This window comes from Protopterus annectens, chromosome 9.part0 (assembly GCF_019279795.1).
Source record: "Protopterus annectens isolate FY-2018-M chromosome 9.part0, PAN1.0, whole genome shotgun sequence".
Lineage (NCBI taxonomy): Eukaryota > Metazoa > Chordata > Ceratodontiformes > Protopteridae > Protopterus > Protopterus annectens.
Genome location: NC_056743.1, coordinates 1,273,285,096 through 1,273,306,931, shown reverse-complemented (window position 1 = coordinate 1,273,306,931; position 21,836 = coordinate 1,273,285,096). Strand labels below are relative to the sequence as shown.

Sequence of the window (21,836 nt, the reverse complement as noted above, 5' to 3'; positions counted from 1 at the left end):
ATCTGTATTTGCCACTCATCTTGGAGAGAAGGTGAAAACTCATTGATGGGGGTTGCTGCAGCATACTTTGTGAGGCGTTCAGTAGCCAGGAAGGTGCCAGCACTTCTTCAAAATCTTCAGATTCTAAACTTACTAAGAAGGCAAAAAGATCAGAGGGTACAGGGTCATCGGTTCCACAGTCTTTGGAACAGAGTGTCCCTTTGGTTTGGAGCCAGTCTCTTGAGGTTCCCTCATTTCCTATGCTCCAGTCAGCACATTTGGTGCATTCCTCAAAGTCTTCGGTCAGCCTCTCAGATATGGATATGGATCGGCTAGTGCAGAAGCTTCTACGGGCACCAGGACTTGCTAAATTGTTTTTGGCCCTGACTATTTCGTCGGAGCCGAAGACCATTGAACCGGACTTGACTACTCCTCCTCTGAGCCGTACTGGACTCTTGGAGCCGAAGGAGCCCAAACCGATGGTTGTTGAACTTATGGAACTGAGAACCGCAGCGGTGTTATCGGTTCCATCTACTTGGACATCCTCGGTGCCGACGGAGGACGCTAGTAGCCAACACTCTCCTGTCTGGTCCGGGGAGGATGGTTGGACCAATTTGTCGGTGCCGACTCTTCCTCTCGGGGCTTTGGCTCTGATGAGCTTGGCTCCTACCTCGGGCTCGGAGCCCATGGTTTCAGTGTGGTAGGATTGGATGGTCCCTCCGTATCAGTCTAGCCCTTCTTGTCGGAGCCATGGTGCTTTCGATGCCATGCGGAGTGTCCTGTCTCCTAAGAAATCGTCGGCATAAGTTTGGGCTCCCTTTTCCCCTCAAGCTCCTGTGTCAGCTTCTACGTCTACCGGTCCCCCGAAGAGTAGAGACCCTGAGCCTCAAGTAGCCCCACAGGTTCATCCCCTGCTCTTCCAAGACCTTTCCAGATCTCCCCACTGAGGAGGTACCCAGGAAGAGACTGTGCAAGAAGAGGCACTTGGACTCCTCACAGGAGTGTTTGACTTCCGACACTGACTTGGATGAGTCAGAAGGGACCCCTCGATCCCCCTCTGAGGATATCTCCTTTGCGGAGATATTAGAGATCCTGAGTCAGAGGGGCGATTGGCAGTCCAAAACCCCCTACTGAGGACGAGTCAGTGCTCTTGAGGGCTTTTGGGTCTCAACCTTCCACTTCTTGGGTGTCTCCGCCTTACGACGAGCTGATGGAGCTGATCTCTCGTAAGGCATGGGAGTCACCGGAGGCCATGGAAGCTGTCTCTCGGAAGCCAAATAAGTTCATCTCTGCCCCAGTGGACAAAGCCTTTTTGACCAAGGGAGTGCCTGTTGATGCCATGGTGGTAGCTGCAGTCACCAAACATCCGCATCTATCCATTCTCCTAACAGAGATTCTGGGATCATGGATAGGTATGGGAAACGCATGCTTAGTTCAGCTACTTTTTCTCTGCGATCGCTGAACTATTTAACTCATTTCACGAGACTGCAAAGAGATCTCCTGAAAGAGCTAGGAGATGCTCTCCAGGGTACAGTAGCTGCAGGAGTTTCCGAGAAAGTCAGCATACAGCTCGCTACCCTAAACTCAGTTGTGAACTCGTCCATGTGTCTCATATCTTATGCAGTGGATGGTTCGAGTAGAACCGCTAGTTCAGGCATTGCTCTACCGAGATGAGCCTGGATGCGTCGCTGTTCCTTTGCGGAGCCCTTTGTCTTCCTTTATCAACATCCCATTTGATGGCTCATCACTGTTTGGGCCTAATGTAAAGGAAACTTTTTAACCAGGTGTGAGCAGGAATGCAAGACCCTATGTGCCGTTGGAGTCCATTTTTACCCCTACTCGGCCCTATCCCAAGGGCCCTAAGGGCAGGAAAATGTGGTTCCGAAAAGCACAGGGAGCCTTTCAGGGCACACGTGGAGAAACCCCCTCTAGAGGCAGAGGAGGGGGTTATAACGGAAGACACCGCCCGCGTGGCAGAGGGGGTCCGCAGCAACAGGGGTGACAGAGGCCAGTTCTCTTGTTAACCCTACCAGTGCTCCTGAAAGGAGCCCCGGCTGTCTGGCTCTGGAGGTAGTCAGGGGTCGCTTATCTTTGTACCCAGAAGCCTGGCTAAACCTAACGTCAGATACATGGGTACAAAGCATCATTTTCAGAGGATATTTCATACCATTCTCTTCCCCTCCCACTCTTGTAGACAGAATCCCAGATGTTCCACCAAGTCTCAGGGAACAAGTAATCGTAGAGGTCCAAAAATTGCTAGAAAAAGTCAACCAACCAGTCCTAGCAGACCACGTTGGATTTGGAACTTACTCAAGATTCTTTTTGGTACCAAAGAAAACAGGGGACTGGAGACCTATCTTGGACCTCAGCAGCAGACTCAACCAATTCGTAAAGAAAGAGAAGTTCCAAATGGTCATGCTTCAGTCCATTCTTCCCTTCCTAGGGAAAGGTGATTGGATATGCTCCATAGATCTCAAGGATATGTACTATCACATAAAGATGGAACAGACGCTGCAGGGATCACCTGCATTTCCGGCTGGGAGCCAATCATTACCAGTTTCGAGCCCTGCCCTTTGGTCTCACTACAGCCCCCAGAGTGTTCACCAAATGCATGGCAGTGGTCACGGCTCACCTGAGGTGTCTAGTATTCCAGGTGTTTCCATACCTAGACGATTGGCTTCTCACCGCTACCACCAGGCATCAGTTGATTCAGGCAACACAATGTACTCTGACACTCTGCCATCAATTAGGCATTACAGTCAACTTTGAAAAGTCTGCCTTATCGCCATCGCAGCATACCGTTTTTATAGGAGCAGAGTTAGATAACTCAACCACCACTGTACGTCTTCCAATCGAAAGAGTCTCACTTCTTCGCCAACACATCAACTCACTGGTGTTAAAGAACAAAGCTACAGCAGCAGAGGTCTTGAAGGTGCTAGGTTTGATGGCATCAGCAATCCTGGCTGTACCACTCGCAAGTATGCATATGCAAATCCTTCAATGGCTCCTCTCTGCTCAGTGGTCTTACCAAAAGCTACCAATGCACCACATGATTCTCATCACAGATTCTTGCAAGAGAGACCTTCGGTGGTGGTTGACGTCTCTTCATGTCACAATCGGAAGACCCTTTGTCCCCCCCCCCCCCGTAGCCACTGTGATCACGGACGCTTCCCAGATAGGTTGCGGGGGGCATTTTCAGGGAAAGACTGCCCAAGGCACATGGACTGATCAAGAGTCACATCTGCATATCAATGTTCTGAAGTTGAGAGCGGTACTTCTGGTGTTGCAGTGCTTTCAGGACTCTCTTCCTCTAGGGACAATTGCAATTCAGAAGGACAACATGTCAGCGGTCTGGTACTTGAACAAACAAGGCAGAACCAAGTCTTACCCCCTTTGTCGAGAAGCCCTCCGGGTATGGCAATGGGCTGTGTCGTCCCACCATTTTCTGATAGCAACTCGTATCCCGGGGAAATCCAGCGTGATAGCGGATAAGCTGAGCATGGCAATACTGTTGCCTCACGAGTGGTCTCTCAACCGAGTTGCTGATTTGATTTTCCGCAAATGGGGCCACCCTTGCTGCAACCTCTTTGCCAGTCCCATCAATACCAAATGCAGAAGCTACTTTGCCTTAATACCACCTCTAGGACATTCCCAGAGAGATGCACTCGTACACGATTGGCCTCCGGGTCTCCTATATGCATTCCCACTTATTCCATTGATACCCAAGGTTTTGCAGAAAGCAAAATCGCTGGGAAGGACAGTTATCCTCATAGCTCCCTACTGGCCTCGACAGATTTGGTTCCCCTTCCTTCACCATCATCTGCTGGGTGATTCATGCATCCTGGACCTAGTTCTGGACCTTCTGACACACCCGTCAGGGGACCTCCATCCGTCACTGCAGTCCCTAAAGCTGACTGCTTGGCTAATCTACTTCCCCTAATTGCCAGGCTTCATTCACTCTCAGATGATACAAGACAAATCCATTTGTCTTCTCACAAGCCATCCACCAGGAAACTATACCGCAGTAAGTGGAACAGGTTCTCAATTTGGGCAGATATACAGAAAATCGACCCTTTCCGAGCTCCTCTATCGTCCATTTTAGAATTTTTGACAAAGATTTTTAAGGAAGGAGCAGCAGCTGCCACAGTTGGAATCCAGTTAGCCGATATATCAAATTTCAACCTTGGATTCGTCAGGTTGAACGTTTTGGGCCATAAGTTATCTAAGGCTTTTCTTAAAGGGGCTTTTCACATGAGGCCTTCTGTCAAAATCTCTTATTCTCCGTGGAATTTGAATTTTATGCTGTCTCAAATAATACCCCCCCCCCCCTCGAGCCAGCATCTTCTTGTAATCTCAAATATTTGTCCTGGAAGACTATATTTCTAGTAGCCATTACTTCTGCCTGCAGAGTGTCAGAACTTCAATCATTATCTATCAGACCTCTTTACATGATTTTCCATGCTGATAGAGTATCTCTCAGAACAAACCCCTCCTTTTTGCCTAAAGTCTGTTCTGAATCCAATATCAGTCAGGTCATTGAGTTGTCAGTCTTTTTTTCCCAACCACTCTAACAAATTGGAATACATGCTGCACAAACTTCATGTACACAGACAGCTCAGATTTTATCTTGATATAACTAAGGATATTAGAAAATCAGATCAACTTTTCGTATCCTTTTCGGAGGCCAGAAAAGGTAATCCAGTGGCTAAAACAACGCTAAGTGGTTATCAGATTGTATATCCTTTGTTTATGCGAATGCAAACATGCCATTGACACACAAACCTAAGGCTCATTCTACCAGAGCCGTTTCTATGTCTTCTGCCTTTCAAGCTAAATTGTCCCGTGACAATATTTGTGCTGCAGCCACTTGGTCTAAACCTCATACCTTTATCATGCATTACAAAGTAGATAAGGCTTCCAGGGACAGGTCTTCCTTTGGTTCCACGATACTGAAAAACGTACTTTCTTGAGCCACCCAAGATTGAGGGTGTTAGGGACGCTACCCATCAGTGAGAATAAACGGCGAGATTTAACAACTTCACATAAAGAAGTTATGTACTCACCATAACGTTCCATGTGAGTTGTTTATCTCTCTATTCTCACGTCCATCCCTCCTGGCTGACAGTTGACTTAGAGGTTAGTACCATCCTGGTTATTCAGTACTTCTTTTTCCTCTTTGGGAAGTACTTCCTTGTAGAAAAGAAAAAAATAATAGGGTATATATATTCGCAGCAAACAAGATCTGAGGTAATTCCAGCAGTGCATTGTGGGATAAGGGGCTTGGTCTCGAGCTACTGGCAAACCTTGAGCTTTGCTATCAGCCGTGTCAGAGCCGAGGATCGGCTCTGAACCCATCAGTGAGAATAAAGACGAGATAAAGAACTTACATGGAACGTTATGGTGAGTACATAACTTCTTTTTATGGTGGGTGCTTGGAATTTAGTCATTTAGGTGTGGTATGCAAGGGGTCCCAGTGCTGTTAGTTTCCCAATGATAGGGACATCTTTTGCCATCAGTGTTCTATAACGGGCCTGGTGAATATAGTACAGTACTTGGGGACTTAATAGAATGAGGTGTACATTCTGTTTACCCCCCCCGAGTATTTTTTCCCTAGTATAAACAGGTTGATAGCTCACAGGGAACTTTTATGTATGATGCATGCCTTTTATACTTAGCCAGGTGGAATATTTTACCATACACCTTTAGTTTTGGCTACAGATTCAGGAGATGCAGTCTTTGTTATGCTTATACACTAGAGTTTTAACCTCTCCTTTTGCAGCTCTAGTTATCAGGAGTGGTGTGCTGTCAAGATCGAAGGGAGAATTACATTGGTTGGAGTTGTTTAATATGTCACTGAGGTTAGCCCTACTAGTTAACTTAATCATTCCAAGCCTTTCAGTAATTTGAATGGCAGGAGTAGCAGAGAACTGGCTGGCAAGTATTTGAATGGCAGGCAGTAAGGGTGGAGGAGAAATTTGAAATGATATTTAACATGGATATTTAGAATTGCTCAAACTGTTTGGTGCTGACTTGTATTTTAGAAGCAAGTTCCTGAATTTATGGAATTTCAGTAATTTGTTAAAGGCTCAAAAGGGTGCCAGATATACCTGTCGGACAGATGAAGGCTGAGCAAATCATCTTTGAAGTCTTGGATTCTCAGCACTGAGAAGTGAGAGGGTGGATTACACAAACTGAGGGAGCGTTTTGTTTGTATAAACCGCAACACCCTTTTACTGGAGGAAGCGCACAGGCTTGAATGACTGGTTACAGTAGAGGAGCTGACTGTATTGTTGGCCATACTCCCAAAAAATAATTTGTTTTGCCCAGATGAGGTACCTCTAAAAACTTACTTGCTTGAGAGGGTTAATTAAGTTCCCTCTACCCTTGCATGTGGAAGGCAACCTACCAATACCTCCTGAACTTGTCTATACAAACTCCACAGTCACCCCAATAAAAAGAAAAGGGAAATATGTAAAACAATTGAATCACTGCTGACTCGCACTTAAAACTTTAACAGTAATGATTTGCTATGGAAAACAACCAAATAGAACCTTGTCCAGTTTGTAGTCTACATGCTGTATGTGAGCTTTTGTTAGATATCTTGCTTTTCAGGCTTGCAACCCTTTCCTTGTTTTTAGTTGGGATATGAATTTCATGTTGAAAAAGATATCATTACATGCCTTCATGCATGTAGACTTAGTAGGTCCAAGTTTTTTTTCCTGGATACTCCTTTTCTTCTTGATGTCCTTGATATAGGGAAGGAGAATTTGTGAGTTGCAAGCTTTCCCCTCTTTGCCCAGTGAGCCTCCTGCTATAGGGCTTTACTGTTTGTTCCCTAGTAGTGGGGATTTGTGACCAGATACATTAGGGCAGGATATATCCAGGACTGTGATAGAGGTGGACAGTAAGTAGTTTGTGTTGTTGCAAATTTCTCAACTGAATATCATTGGGTGGAGGGTTAAGCAATCCCTACAGCACCATGGAGATTCACAGTACCTCCACACATGAGCGCACAGTAATACACCCATTATGAAGACTACCACCATCAGCAGGAGTTTGGCGATCCTAATTTGTGCCCTCAAGCTGAACAAGCTTATCCTGTAAGGGCACTAATGTAGTACACAGCCATGTCAAACCCCTCCCTCCTCCCATTCTTTTTTAACTGTGACATTAATTGCCTAAGCCACTAATCAATCTCTGGTAACCAGGGTGATGGTATAACAATGGGGGAATGCCTCCTTCTCATACCAGATGGGCACCAGCAGCCAGGATATTGTTTGGGGAAAGTTTGAGGTTGTGTAAAACCTTGATTAATCTTTTTATCCCTTGCATGGATTCAAAAAAGATCTTGCCAAGTTGTGTTGCCTTTTTTTGATAGAAACAAGTAGTTTAAGGACCTAACTATGCATACTCCTCTAGAACGTCCATCCATGCTTATTTTAGAAATGTTTTCACTCAGAATATAATAAGAGCTGCCCAATGTTCTTCATCTCACATTGCTGCAGTCCTTACACTTGGGTAGTCCGCTGTCCTCGGTCGGCCCGAATATTAAAGTATAAGGCTGACGTCGGTCAAGGCGCATTTGACTGACATCAGGACGTCAGGGTACAAATGCGCATGACCAACGTCATATCCTCAGTCTTTTTTGCCGCATGGTCCGATGCAGAAGCAGCGTTGCAAGTGCCGTTCGGCGTTCTGAAATTTTTCGAATTCGGAGTTTCAGACCGAGTCAAAGTTGGCTAAGTACCCCGTTGGGGAATATTTTAGTTTTTTCTTGCCTCAGTGGTTTACCGGATGTCAGAAAAAGTGAATAACTGTATTTCTTGTGGGAAACAGATACCGCATAGAGATTATCATACTTTGTGTATTCCTTGTTTAGGGCCTGAGCACGACGTTGTTGGGTGTCGCTCTTGTGCTAGATTCAATAAGCGCACTATAAAGAGAAGGTTAGATTGTGCCAGGTTAGTCTTCGGGAAGCGGTGCAATTATAAAATGCCGCCGGATGCTCCGACGCCCGCTTCTTCGAAGAAGCGCAAGGACAAAGCAGCTAAGCCTAGGCTAGAAGAACCGTCCATACCGGACGCCGGTTCTTTAGAGGTGTCGGTGGAGCCGGTGGTTCCGCCGGAGGTTTCTTTGGAGTCCCAGGGAGAGACTTTGTTATTGCAGGATGTGGCCTCTCAGGAGGCAGGTCAGGCTGAAGGGGCTTCTCAGGTTTCTGTACTCCCCTCCCTTCCTAGGGTGGTTAGGCCCTCTCCTTCTGTTTCCAAGGCTTCTCCCAGAGGCAGGCCAGGTTTAGCTTCAGTTGGTGTCACCCCTAGTTCTTCAGGAACTGTGCCCAAGAAGCATATGCTTAAAATGGCAGAAGATTTGATTACTTTGATTAGAGGTTCTTTGCCCCCTCCTGATAAGAGACCTAGGGTGGAACCTGAGCTAGGGAGTTTTGAGCAGGCTTCGGATGTGTCAGAGTCTTCGGCTGAAGACTTGCAGGAGTATTCTCCTTATTCTGATTCTGATGTGGATGATTCTACTCCTTCTGCTTCTCCTCCTGAGGATTTTTCTTTTTCAGAGACTCTTCATTCCATGAGGGAGCATTTTAAGTGGGAAGGTCAGGATTTCTCTGATTCCAGGAAAAGGCTTAGGGAATTTTTGTTTTTACCCCAGCATAGGCCTTTGGCTATACCTCCTGTTCTGGATGTGGTGGAAGATGTTTTTGCAGAGGCTTCTCTTAATCCTGATTCTTTGCCTCCTGCTCCTGTTAAACCGGATAGGTATTACAGGGTGCCTGAAGCTCATAAGTATCTTTTTAAGTGTCCTAGGGCAGACCCAGAAACTGTTAGTCAGGGGCCTAAAGGTGTTAAGGCTTCTGTTGTCAAAAATCCGGTCCCTCCAGATAAAGAGGCCAGGGCTTTGGATAGATGGGGAAAGAAAGTTTATACTTCTTCCACCCTAGCTATGAGGGCTTTGAATTGCCAGTTTCACATGTTGAAATACCAAAACTATCTCCTTTCACAATTGAAGTCTAAGGTAGATGCTCTGGCGGAAGGTATTGAGTGTAAAGAGTTACAAGATTTAGTACATGTTTCTGAACAGGTGGGTAAGCATTCTTTGCAATGTGGTTTTGATGCTGTGCAGGCCTCGTCTAGGGTGGCTGCCACTGGGTCAGTTCTTCGCAGGCACGCCTGGCTGAGGGATCAGAATTTATCTGACCATGTTAAGACAAGGATTTTAGATGCTCCTTTACAATCTGATGTGTTGTTTGGTTCTCCTGTTGAGGCAGTCTTAAAGAAAATGGAAGACAAGGCTAAGTCTATGCAGACTGTTAAAGATTTTTTGCAGGTTCAGCCTCCAAAGTTTAGTAGAAATTGGCCTACCAAGGGGTGGACGTATCCTTCTTATGATTCCCAGTCTAGGGGTAGGTCTAGACATGGTAGGGGCAGAGCTCAGGGCTCTTTCAGGCCTAGAACAGGGAGTTCACCAGCACAGTCTTCGGGTGAGGGCAGGGGTCAGTCCTTTCGTAAACAGACCCAATGACCTACCTTTTCAGCTGCCCGAGCCTTCTTGTCTGGCAGCACCTTTGGGAGGAAGGTTGGCACTTTTCAAGGAAAATTGGAGTTTGATTACCCCAGACAGATGGGTATTGGATATCATACACCACGGTTACAGGTTTTATTTCCATACCTTGCCTCCTTTCAAAGGCATGCCAGACGTTCCTCCTCAACAAAGAATAGAGGCTCACAAACAAATTTCTCTGTTACTTCAAATAGGGGCCATACAGCCGGTCCCTATGCCAGAAGTGGGCCTAGGATTTTATTCTCGCCTGTTCCTAGTGCCAAAGAAAGGGAACACGTGGAGACCAATTTTGGATTTATCTACCCTCAACACTTATCTGGACATTCCCAAGTTCAAAATGTTGACGTTACAACAGCTTTTACCTCTGCTGGGCAAAGATCATTGGATGGTAACTTTGGATCTCAAGGAGGCTTACCTTCATGTTCCTATCAGACTGAGTTGCAGGAAGTATCTGCGTTTTCGGCTGGGACTTCTCATTATCAGTTCTCTGCATTGCCCTTTGGCTTATCTACTGCCCAGAGTGTTCACGAAAGTTCTGGCTCCAGTGATAGCTTTCCTCAGGCTAAAAGGAATACAGATCTATCCTTATTTGGACGATTGCCTGATTCTGGCTCAAGGAAGGGACGAGCTTCTTCATCATTTGGAATATGTGATAGCAGTGCTAAGATGCCTGGGGTATTCTGTGAACGAAATAAAGTCCAGTCTAGTACCCTCTCAGGACATGTGTTTTCTGGGTGTAAGACTGAATACAGCATCCCAGATGGCCTTTTTGACCCCGGACAAACAGAAGAATCTTTCCCTTTACTTTCATCAATTGCCTCATCAGTCCAGGCTGACTGCAAGGACAGTCCTTCAAGCCTTGGGGTTCATGGCATTTTGTATTCTGGTGCTTCCCAATGCCAAACTGCATATGAGGAAGTTACAATGGTATCTCAAAAATGTATGGACACAGCACTGCCAGGATCTGGATACTGTCATTCAAATAATACCTTGCATTCAAAAGGAATTGTTGTGGTGGGCTCAGGAATGTCACCTAAACAAGGGACTCTCTGTGACCCGGCCAGAGGCGAGTCAGATTCTAACGACAGATGCCTCAGACAAAGCTTGGGGAGCTCATCTGAATGGAAAGTGGATACAAGACAAGTGGCCTGCCAGACTACAACATCTACATATCAACTTGAAGGAGATGTTAGCAGTCCAGTTTGCATTAATAGCTTTCAAGGATTTACTTCTTCCAGGGCAGGTGTTGATTCTAACAGACAACACAACTGTCATGTGGTACATCAACAAGCAAGGGGAACACATTCTTATCCTCTATGCAGGCAAGCAATGATTTTGTGGGAGACTGCTCTCAGTTTACAGCTAAATCTTCAGGCAAGGTTTCTGCCGGAGCACAGAACTCCTTAGCAGATGTGTTGAGCAGGCAATTATGGATCCCCACGAGTGGAAATTGGATCCTCATGTATTTCAGAAATTGACAGTGTCATGGGGAACTCCAGACATAGATCTGTTCGCTTCTCCACTAAACCACCAGCTGCCAAAGTTTTGCACAAAAAGGTTTCATCCCACAGCTTGGAAAGTGGATGCTCTTTCCTTCAATTGGAGCAATCTTCATGTGTATGCCTTTCCACCTCTGCCTCTCCTCCCAAAGGTACTACTAAAGGCCAGACAGGACAAGCCAAGGATGATTTTGATAGCTCCAGATTGGCCTCGACAGCATTGGTACCCATTACTGAAAAGCCTGGTACGGGAGCCTCCATGGCCTTTGCCTTCGATTCCACACCTGTTGTCTCAGGAGGACAGTCATTTGCTCAATGTCAAGCTTCACTCTCTTCACCTAACAGCCTGGCATATTCTGTTTTGAACCATAGTGGGTCTCAACTTCCACAGCAAGTTTTGAATGTTATTTTGGAAGCTAGAAGGCCTAGTACAAGGAAAGTGTACGCAGATAAATGGAAGAGATTTTTATTTTGGAGTGCAGCAAAGGATTTTGATGTTTCTGAGCCTAATTTAAGTGTGGCTCTTCAATATCTTACTGAGTTACTGGACAAAGGTTTGTCCTTCTCTTCTATTAAGGTTCATGCTGCAGCAATTTCGGCTCACTATGATTGTGACCCACCATTGTTTTCTCATCCTTTGTTCAAGCAATTTCTTAGAGGGGCAAAGAATATAAGACCCCCACGTAGAGCTCCTACTCCTGCTTGGGATCTCAATTTTGTGTTGGAGAAACTCACTTTACAACCTTTTGAGCCTGCAGCTACTACCGAGTTGAAATATTTATCATGGAAGACTGCTTTTTTGTTGGCCATTACCTCTGCAAGAAGGGTTTCTGAATTGCAGGCCCTTATGGCGGTTGAGCCTTTCTTAATTTTCCATAAGGATAGGGTATCTTTACGTACTAATCCTTCCTTTATGCCCAAAGTGGTTTCTAGTGTGGCTTTAAACCAAACTATTCATTTGCCTACTTTTTATGCAAATCCCCAAAATAAAGGGGAAAAGATTTTGCACACTTTAGATGTACACAGGCAGTTGCGATATTATTTGGACAGAACTAAAGGGTTCAGGCAGTCTCAGCAGTTATTTGTTTCTTTTGCTTTGAGTTCTCAGGGCAAGCCTGTGTCAAAACAAACTATTTCTAAGTGGATTGGGTTTTGCATTGCTTTCTGTTATTCCCATCATGGCAAGGAGATTCCAGCTGGGATTAGGCCTCATTCCACTAGGGCTACTGCCACTTCGACAGCTTTTTTGAGGGGGGTGGCAACTAAAGATATTTTGGAGGCAGCTACTTGGAGTTCAGTGCATACTTTCTCTAGGCATTATCACCTTCCACTTTATTCTAAATCTAGGGCTGGTTTTGCCACTGCTATTTTGCAGGGCATTTTGGCAGCTCCTGCTTCCTTATAGTTTTGCCATCCTCCCTTACCTATGCTTTGGGATTCTACCCAAGTGTAAGGACTGCAGCAATGTGAGATGAAGAACATAGTACAGTTTTGTACCTACCATAAATGTAGATGTTCGAAGATCCACATTGCTGCAGTCCAATTTACCCTCCCTCCTTCCCCTCTGTAGTTAGAGGCGGTTGTGTGGGTTGGGTTGTCAATATGGTGTATATTGTATATATTGTACATATTTTTAGTGCAAGGGTGGTTGGTTGGTTGTTTGCTGTCTTTTGGTTTTGACCTTTCTTTTTAGGGTCTTCTGACATCTAGGGCAAGAAAAGACTGAGGATATGACGTTGGTCATGCGCATTTGTACCCTGACGTCCTGATGTCAGTCAAATGCGCCTTGACCGACGTCAGCCTTATACTTTGATATTCGGGCCGACCGAGGACAGCAGACTACCCAAGTGTAAGGACTGCAGCAATGTGGATCTTCGAACATCTACATTTATGGTAGGTACAAAACTGTACTTTTTATGCTGTAAACCAGATGCCATGTCCAAGAGGGGTAAGCCATCATGTTGCAGGGAATCCGTTAACTACCTACTGTTGCGGCTTAATTCCAACTTTACTTCTCATTCCATCCATGTTTTAGGATTTATTGTTCCAGTGACCATTCCCAAAAAGTTTAGTGCATTCTGAGAGTAATTACCATAACATTAGATCTTTGAAGGAAACCTCACTGTTGTAGCAGCGATTCCACTATTTTAAACTTTTATAATTAATTGAATTATACAGTTTTTTTATCAGACCTTTTGATCTCCTGAAACCTAGCGTTTTATCAGTTGTAGATCATTATGATGTGCTTACAGTGTAAATTCTTATGCTACTTGTTCATCGCATGCCATGCTTATCTCTTGATAGACTTCAGTTTTTCTGGCTGTGAAGATCTGAAAATGTCAATTTCCAGCATGGCTTTTATGGATGGCTTAAGCCAGATTAAGTATATTTGGGCTGAAGAATGGACCTGTATTAGCTTACACAGTGTATTCAGACTAAATGAAAATTCAGAACATTATGAATGTGTTTTATTTTGGTAAATGACAGCCGCATAACTTTAGATGTAATGTTGTCCTATCGCGCCTTCATTCTTACCAGGTTGGGTTCAGATTTGATGCTCTGATCCGTCTCTGCCTTTATTTTCAAGCTCGAGGTCCCTTGCTAGCTCTTGGCTAAAACCCCTTTCCCAGCATCCACAAGAACAATCTCCAGATCTTATTTGCCGCTGAACAAGATAGTGTTCATCTCTAAGCTGTGGCTAAGTATAATTTTTCCTTGTCGGTTTTTGGCTGTTTTTCAAAACTTGAATGATTTCTCTGACTCTTATCTAAAATTGTGTTTATAACTAGCTATCTGTTGTCGCTTTTGTGTTGTTTTTTTGCAGTTGGCTGTCGTCTTTCGTTAGACCTTGTTCCTCCTCCTGGATTGTGCACTAAACCCTTAATAGGGTACGGTTACAGTTTAAGTTAGAGGACTGTAACATAGTTGTTTTATTTAGAGGGCTTTTGTCTTCTATTTTCTGTTTTTGTCAGAGCCCGTTTAATTTGGAGGCCTCTGTCACTTCCCCTTCTCTTTAGTGTTGCCCTTCTTTTTAATAGCTTCACCCATTTAAGTTAGAGGGTGTAGCCTGCGTATATTATTCTAAAAATAATAATAATAAGAAAAACCCTCTATTCTGTTTTGTATTTCTTCGTCAAAATGTCTGGCAAGGAATCTAAATCGTTGGGTTTCAAAAAATGTGATAAATGTGGAAAGAAAATGCCCCTGAGTGATAAACACACACCGTGTTTATTGGCTTGGGGCCATCCATCTCCAGGAGTCATGCTGTATTTGTCACGCTTTTAATCACAGAGCCCTCCTGGAGAGGAAAAAAAAATTAATAATAAAAGGACTTTTAAAAAAAAAAACCTTCTCAGAGGCACTGGAAGAAGGTCTGGGTTCAGCCAAATCAGACAAATCTCCCTAAATCGGATAAATATGAGATCTTCCTCTACCACTTTATTGGGGCTGACAAAAAAGATCAAAAAAATTCCTCCTCAGATCCAAAGTTTGATCCGACAAAGGTTCTTCTGTTCCGACACCTTCTATCTCGGTGCCGGTTGAATTTGAGCTATGGAGCCAGTCTCCAACCTTGGGACCAATCAACCCTACTCTTAGATCTCCAGTTTTACATAGGTCGAAGTCACCCACCTCTTCGACTCGATCTTCTAGGAGTTTGTTAGATGACTATGGATCCAAGTGATGCACTGGCGCTGGACAAGTTATTTTTGGATCTGACCCAAGGGCTTCGGATCCTATGACATCATTCTCTTCTGCTCAGATTCCTCCTCCGATCCAACCCCTGGCTTCAGAGTCAGAAGATCCGGAGCTGGGGTTAGTGGAACTGTCTGATCCGAGACCTACCACAGGTTCTTCAGATCTGATCACAGCTCAGATGTCCTCGGCTCCATCGGAGCTGGAGGAGTTTAGGGGCAGACACTCGCCAGTTGGGTCGGGGGGGGGGGTTGTCTGTTCTGACATTGCCTCTGAGAGCCTCTGCTCGGCTGAGTTCAGCTCCTACCTTAGCTTCGGGTCAGTTGTCCTTGGCTTCGGGGGGAGGGGTCCCTTGGTTTCTTCGGATCCAGGGATTTTCTTGGAAAAGGGACTTGAGACTTTAATGAAAAGGGTGCTGTTTCCACAGGTCCACAATCATCTCCATATGTTTCTTTCACTATAGCACTGGTTTTTGCCTCTATACCTTTGCATCCACAGGGACGCAGAGATCCTAGGCCTCAAGATGCCCCACAGAGAGCACACCACATTCTTCCGAAACCTCCCCAGAGTATCCTTCTGAAGAGGTCACTCTGAAGGGACTGTGCAAGAGAAACACTTGGACTCCCCAGAGGAGTCCATCACTTCTGATAGGACCTCGATGAAGCTTAAGGGTCCCCACGGTCGCCTTCTGATGATGTGTCCGTAGTAGACATCCTGGAAATGCTTAAACAGAGAGGCGGCTGGAAGTCTACCAACCCTTCCGCTGAGGAGTCCTTGTACCTGAAGGCCTTCAGATCTCACCCTTCCACCTCTTGGGTGTGTCCGCCTTTCGATGGACCTAGTTTCCTTCCCAAAAGGTGTGGGAATCTCCAGATTCAGTGGAACCTGTTTCTAGGAGGCCAAATAAATTTATTACATCCCCCTCAGATAAGGTCTTTTTAACGAAGGGGGGTCCCAGTAGATGCTATGGTTGTGGCGGCAGCCACTAAGAAAAAACTCTTGAGTCATCTTCATCTGTCCATCACCCAAACAGGGAGTCTCGGACAATGGGCAGGTATGGAAAGGGCATTTTTTCTTAGATCGCTGAACTTAACTCACTCCTTTTACAAGACTGCAAAGGGATTTTCTGAAGGAGCTAGGAGATGCCCTCCAAGGTTAATTATCTGAAGGGGTTGCAAATAAAATATCTTCTCAGCTTGCTACCTTAACTTCGGGGTTCAACACCTCCATGAGACTTACCTCCTATGCAGCCGATGGGGCGAGTAGAGCTGTGGGGTCCGGAATTTCCTTAAGGAGACATATCTGGATGTGCTTAAAGGATTCTGCAAAATCACATAAGTCTTCCTTTATAAATGCCCTGTTCGATGGCTCGTCTTTGTTTGGACCTAAAGTAAAGGACACACTCACCAGGTGTGAACAGAAGGAAAGACTCTGTCTGCCGTAGGAGTCTTGTTTTTCCATGCCTACTAGACCTTAAGAAAGGTAGTGGTAAAATGTGGTTTCGGAAATCTGTGATCTTTTCAGGACACACATGGTGAATCTTCTCCCTGAGGCAGAGGGGGAAGTAATAATGGAAAATGCCGACCTTGTGGCAGATGGGGTCTGCACAATCAGGGAGACAGAAAATCTTTCTTTGGCAAGCCCTTTCAGCTCTCCTGAATGGAGCCCCGACTGTTCAGCTCTGGATACAGTCGGGGGTTGCTTATCTTTATACGCAGAAGCCTGGCATCTGCTGACAAAAGACAAATGAGTACAGATCATCATATGCAGGGGTTACAACATACATTTTTCTCTTCCAGTCCCAAAGATCAGAAAAGTTCCAGATGTTCCATCCAGTCAAAAGGAACAAGCAACTTTAGAAATTCAAAAGGTGTTTGACAAGAGAGTCATCCAAGAAATCCCGGCAGACCAAATAGGATCTGGAACCTACTCAACAAATCAATATAAAAGGCCAAGTTCCGGATGGTGACACTGCAGTCGATACTCCCATTCGTTGGAAAAGACGATTGGATGTGCTCTATTGATCTCCAGGATGCGTACTACTACATAAAAATGGACAGGTGATCCCGAAGATATCTGCACTTTCGGCTGGGAGCCAGTCACTAACCATTTTGAGCTCTGCCTCTTGGCCTCACTACAGCCGCCAGAAAGTTCACCAAATGTATGGCAGTAGTAGTGGCTCACTTAAGACGACTTGGATTCCGGGTGTTTCCATACTTAGACGACTGCCTCTTAACGTGTCACAACCACACATCTGCTAATGAAAGCCAGAGATACAGCCTTGCAACTGTGCTCCCACGTAGGGATTACAATAAACTATGAAAAATCAGTCTTGGGGCTCTCAGCATGTGGTATTGATAGGGGCAGAATTAAACTCGACACAAATGACAGACAGACTTCCATCAAAAAGGATCCAAGTTCTAAGATGTCAGATGGCATACATTTTGAGAAGGAAAAAAGTCCAAAGATGGTTCTGAAAGCTATAGGAACCATGGCAGCAGCAATAGTTTTAATCCCTTTAGCACATCTACACATGAGAATTCTTCAGTGGTTGCTATCCACTCCAGCGGTCAATGCAAGAACTGCCAAGGTCTCTCAGAGTAATCATAACAGAAATTTACAGGAAGGATCTTGGTTGGTGGCTTTACGCTACTGCTGTGACTCTAGGACGACCATTTGTTCTTCACCAACCAGTGGCCACAGTGACCACAGACACTTGTCAGAGTGAGTGGGACATTATCTGGGAAGGACAGTTAAAGGCACCTGGCAGGATCAGGAGGCCCACTTGCACATCAGTGTCCTAAAGATGAGAGCGGTGCTTTTAGTGTTGCAAGCATTCCAGGACTCTCTCCTCTGGGAACTATTGCAATCCAGACAGACAACATGTCATTTGTATGGTCCATAAACAAGGAGGAACCAGATCCTGCCTCCTTTGTCAAGAGGCTGTGAGAGTATTGCAATGGGCAACCCTCCTCCCAACATTTTCTGGTTGCAACACACATCCCGGGGAAATCCAACATGATAGCGGGTATACTCACCAGAGAGATTCTGATGCCTCACGAGTGGTCCCTAAGTCAGAAAATAGCGGAAAAGATTTTCCAAAAATGGGGCCAGCCTTGCTGTGACCTGTCTGCAATGTCCATGAATGCCAAATGCAGCACTACTTTGCTCTTTTCCCCACTCCGAGGGGGGGGGGGGTCACCAAGGGAAGCACTTGTTCATGATTGGCCTCCGGGCGTCCTCTATGCCCCCCCCTTCTATTAATTCCCAAAGTCCTCCAGAAAGCTAGTTATTTGGAAAGGGACTTTGATACTCATTGCTCCATACCGGCCTTGTCAAATCTGGTTCCCCTTCCTATGGCCTCATGTTCGAGAGGATCCCTGGATTCTGAACCCAGTTTCAGACCTTCTGACTCGTGTGTCAGGAACGCTGCATCTATCCTTTCAGACCCTCAAACTGACACTTTGGCTGCTCCAATTCCAATGATAGCCAGGTTTCCAAACCGCTCCTTTCCAGTCAGACACATTCTAATATCTTGTCATAAGGCTTCATCAAGGAAAATATATAAAAGCAAATGGAAAATATTCTAATTATGGGCTAGTCATAATAATATTGACTCTTTTTGCTCCAGTCAGTTTCATTCTAGATTTCCTGGCAAAACTATTCAGTGACGGTGCTGCTGAACCTACTATTTAGAATACTTCAATTTTCATTTCGGAGACACTGGTTCTAACATAATGTCTCATAAACTATGCAAAGCTTTTCTTAAGGTTACCTTAAGTCCCCCTATCAAACATCCCCCAGTACATGGGACTTGAATTTTGTCCTTTCCCGCATATCTTTTCCTCCTTTTCAACCTGCATCCTCTTGGGAATTGAAATTCTTGCCTGGAAAATAATTTTCTTGATAGCAATTACCTCAGCTAGAAGACTGCCAGAGTTACAAGCTTAGTCCATAAAGACTCCATACTTGCTTTTCCATAAAGTTAGTGTCCTTATGAACAAATCCCTCTTTTTTTTTTTTTTTGCTCAAGGTAACTTCAGAGGCAAATCTATGGAGTTACCAGTTTTTTTTCCCGAATTATGAAAACAAAGCAGAGTACATATCACATCATCTGGATGTAGAAAGACAATTACGGGATGTAGATAGACAATTACGTTTTTATTTGCACAGAACTGCAGAATTCTGAAAATCTGATCAGTTATTTATTTTCTTTTCACACTCAAAGAAAGAGTATCCCGTCTCTAGGTTACACTTTCTAAGTGGTTTTCAGACTGTGTAACTTATGTCTTAATTGTAATATTAAAGTTAGTAATACTTAAGTCTCAAAATAAGGAACTTCCAGGAAGAATTAGAGCCCATTCTGCAAGAGTCATTGCAATTTCCTCAGCTTTTCTGGCTAAATTACCAATTGATACCGTTTGTGCAGCAGCAACATGGGCTAAACCACATACCTTTATCACTCATTACAAAGTCGATTTGGCCTCCAGGAATAGGACCTCTTTTGGATCCTTGATTTTGCAGAATATTCTCCCTTGAGTCACCCGAGTCTCTAAGTGCCAGGGATGCTGTCCCAACCTTGTAAGAATGAAGTTGAGATAGGACAACATCACATTAAGACGTTATGTACTCACCATAACGTTCCATGTGTGTTGTCCATCTTCGCCTTCATTCTTGCATCCCACCCTCCTTCCCTCTTCCTTTCTCAGCTCCTAGGAGACTTGAGTCTAATCAATTGGATTTCCATTGAACTCTGTCCTCCATCAGCCTCTAGTTACTGCATTGAATTACTTATAGCCTTACAGTTGGGGCAAACAAGATCTGGAGATGGTTCTAGTGCATGCTGGGATAGGGGTTTTAGCCACGAGCTAGCAGTGGACCTAGAGCTTGAAAATAAAGGCCGAGATGGATCCGAGGATTGGATCTGAACCCAATCTGGTAAGAATGAAGGAGAAGATGGACAATACACATGGAACGTTATGGTGAGTACATAACTTCTTTTTTTCAATTTGATCTTTAACTTGAAGTATACATTTATATTGACCACAGTACATTTTCTAGCATGTTTCTACTTGTTAAATGTTAAAACCTAGTAGCCAACCTGTTTAACAATGTACTGCATAAAATGGCTGATCAAATTCCTACTTTAAATGCTGCAAGATGTGGACTGTTAAAATTGTGCTTAGTAGACTCTCTATGTGCATCAGATATTGCAGGAATGGGTCCATGCTTCAAGAAGAATAGACACAATTTCAGTATGGTGCTTTGTAAAGCAGCAAATCATTCACTCTGCTACGGCAGACAGTGAGAAGCAGTTTGGGGTCATTAGAGGGAGGTAAGAAAATTAAAACTGAGCATGTCTGACAGGAGTTAACTGGGCAGTTGTCTATCTAATTTACTTGATAGTGTCTCAGAAGGTCTTTTACCCATTAGAGACATTTAGAAAAGTTAAAGGGTATGGACCTTTAGGCTTGTGGAGGGAGTTTAAAGATGAAGGACATCTGGCACCAGTATCATTGGGTGCTCATCTTGCTGACACATTTTGCATGGCTGAAAGATAGTGTCTGCTGGGATTGCCTGAACAAGGGAAGAGAATGGAAGCAAGCTGCTAGAGCTTGGAATTCTTAAAATAACTCAAGATAAACATAAATTTGCTAGCGTCTACGGGCTTTTAGTCTTTTTTGCTGTCTTTGTGGGTTTTTATTCTTTCTTTGTCATTGTTTATATAATTATTTTTTTCCTTTCAGAAGAATATCTTTCTGCCTTTCAATATGACTGCAGCTCTGTTTCCAGAAAAGATAACTCCTTTCGTAGGTGCTTGTCGACCGTTTATGGGGCGTTGCTGTGAAGTGTGTACTCCAGACAGTTGGGTAAGAACATGGAGTAGGACTAAATCGTATTCTTTATGGGAACAAAGTTTAATTTTATTTAGTTGGTAAATGAGTTGGTAGTCTGGTCCTTGTACACATTTTAGCCTTAACTCTTCACAGTTGGCAGTTCACAATTACGTTAAAATAGAAATTATACATAAATGAAGCAATCATTTGCAGAAGCTTAAAATCTGTCGGTTTCCTGCTTTGGTAACGTTTTCCATTTTGGCTGTCCTACCAGGCACACTCCTGCAGAGCCAGGCTATAGTGTAAAGTATTGCTTGGCAAACCTTGCCATGTGGGTAAGCAGTGCTTCTGGTGCATTCTTGTTGCCTCCTGTAAGTGCCATCATTGCAGAGAATCAGGCATCCCCCTTACCTCCTAGATGGGTGATTCTCCATTGGCCACTTCTGTCCTCCCTGATTAGTTTCTCCAGCACTTGGGTGGCTGTTCAGTCACAAATTGTCTGGATTGCTGTCATGGCTTTATCCCTCTGCTTCAGGTAGCTGATTGTTTAGGAAGACGTGTGACATTGATAAACAAATGTGCTAAATCCTAGAGGAAAAAGGGAATCTAAATGAAAAAGCATGTACTGGTTGGGATAGCTGATTAGTCATCTCCTCTAGAAATTAACATTTTTTAGAATGTCAATACCCTCTTATGTCTGTTTTGGCAATTTTTGCTCCCTGGATAGAAATAGTCAGAATGTTGTAGGGAAAATAGATTGTCCAGTTTTGTGGTGTCATCTCCACAATAGTTTAGCATGTTGTGAAATTTTTGAGAGGAATTGTATTGGACTCTTGCATATAAAATATCCTTTGTCTTTGCCTGTAACTTCAAATGCAAAGTAAGAACATTTTTGTGCCCTGGATAACATCGTGAATTTTAGTGAACAAATTATTTTAATCTAATTTTATGCACATGTAAAAAGAATGAAAATTTCCCTGCCAACTTCTTAAAGGCCTGACTTTTTAAACAGCAACATATATACTTATAGAATTGCCTCAATTCCAAAAGACTTGCTCTGTGTAAGTGATTGGCTACATTGAGGCCATACTGTGAGAGTAAGTGTTTTGGAATCTGGTCCTCCATAGTAAGCCTGGTTATAGATCGGCCTTGCACTGAAGTAAGTCGCTTAGTGAGAGCAAGTCTTTCGGAATCCAGGCAGACTTGCATTGAGACCAACTCTTTTGGAATCTGGCCCAATGAATCTGTGTGTTTTAAA

General features: G+C 44.3%; 1 protein-coding gene across 1 annotated transcript in view; it reads left to right on the top strand.

Moving 5' to 3' along the window:
- LOC122810655 (glycerol-3-phosphate acyltransferase 1, mitochondrial-like) overlaps nt 1–21,836 on the top strand; it is a 701,052-nt gene that overhangs the window by 7,610 nt on the left and 671,606 nt on the right. Inside the window, exon 3 of the mRNA XM_044082228.1 lies at nt 20,489–20,611. Coding sequence (XP_043938163.1) covers nt 20,489–20,611 — 123 coding nt within the window. The remainder of the gene's footprint in view (nt 1–20,488; nt 20,612–21,836) is intronic.